At 53.0% G+C, this 1,370-nt stretch overlaps 1 protein-coding gene across 1 annotated transcript; it reads right to left on the reverse strand.

Moving 5' to 3' along the window:
• Positions 1-244: 244 nt before the first annotated feature.
• On the reverse strand, positions 245-627 carry LOC118892479 (growth/differentiation factor 3). The gene is given in 3 exon segments (XM_036847265.1): positions 245-299; positions 301-420; positions 422-627. Coding segments are annotated over 3 exon segments (381 nt in total).
• Positions 628-1,370: the final 743 nt, after the last annotated feature.

Consider the following 1,370-nt stretch of genomic DNA (forward strand, 5'->3'; position numbering starts at 1 on the left):
ACAGTGGACCCAGCTCCCCCAGTGATGGGGTGATGAGAACAGCACTGGAGGGGCAGACGCTGCCCACAAAGACAAGCATCCAAGGAGGAGCTACTCTCATAGCTCCATCCTTCCTACTGTGCTTTGAGAAATAGAAACCAAAGAGCTTCAAAGACCTCTCATCGCTATGAGGACTAACCCCAGGCCCTCACTAGAGTCCCGAGATTGCAGTGGCTGTGAGGCTGGTGGGGGGCTCCAGGGTGTCTCAAAAGCAGCCTCACTTTTCTATCAGGGATGTGATCATGCAACACACACTCACTGTGTTCATCATCCCGGACCGTCAAGGAGAAAAGCCTGACCTTGATGGGACCACAGACCTGGAAGTACCACGCGTGTCTCCTGACATTAAGGGGAGTTGGAAGCTGGGTGCAGCAATACTCTCTGCAGGCATCTCTGAAGTTTCACCTTGTGATCCTGCAGATGACAGAACTTTTCTGTTGGAGACTTAGCCTGGCCAGGCCCTATCTACCGGCGACACTGGCCTGGGAACCCCAGGACCAGCTGCTCCACATCAGGGATAAAGGGCTCCTGCAGGTAAGGCAGGAGAAACAGAGGGGGCTGTGCGAGGAGCCGGGACATAACCAGCATCCCTGTATTCTGCCTGCCATTGGTGTAGACACACTCATTCAGGCCGGTGTCAGTAACATCAGTGATGGAAACTTTTCCTCTGCCTTGAGGGTGGGTGCCAGCTCCACCCAATACCTTAGTGAGCAGTAGATCTCCAATAATGATCCTCTGTCTGACAGATAGGATGGAAAGATAATGGGGAAAGAACCCAGGAGGAATCTTTTGGTGCCCCTCCAATGATCCTCAAACTCTAGAAGTAGCTCAGCTGTGTGTGGGGCAATAGGTACTCAGGCCCACAGCTGTATCAAGGAAATCCCCAAGAAGGAAGCTGTTTCAAAATGGAGAAGCCAGTAACTGTATAGGATCTGGGAGCCTGGAAGGAAGAACAGAGGCTGCTCAAGGAGGCTGCTATCACAGAACGTCCCGCAGAGGAAGCTCCTTCCTCCCCATGCACCCTGCCTCACAGGATAGGGCCAAGACTAAGCAGCCCCAGCACGTGCACACCCACCCACCAAGCCAGCTCTCGACTCCACAGCAGCCAGGCATGGACGGAGATTCCTCTAATCCCGTCACCTACCACTTGTATTAAGGCCAAGAAAGACAGCTCCGGGGCTGACAATCATCCCAGTCACCAAGACCTAGAATAAGCCCCTTGCCCCGTCATGTCTCCTAAACACACTGTAGTTGCCCAGGTTACCAGATGTACACTTCATGCTTTAGCGCATCCTTGCACACAGAATATCAAGGACATCAGCCACAAAACT

The sequence above is a fragment of the Balaenoptera musculus genome, chromosome 3 (genome assembly GCF_009873245.2).
Source record: "Balaenoptera musculus isolate JJ_BM4_2016_0621 chromosome 3, mBalMus1.pri.v3, whole genome shotgun sequence".
In the NCBI taxonomy this organism is placed as follows: domain Eukaryota; kingdom Metazoa; phylum Chordata; class Mammalia; order Artiodactyla; family Balaenopteridae; genus Balaenoptera; species Balaenoptera musculus.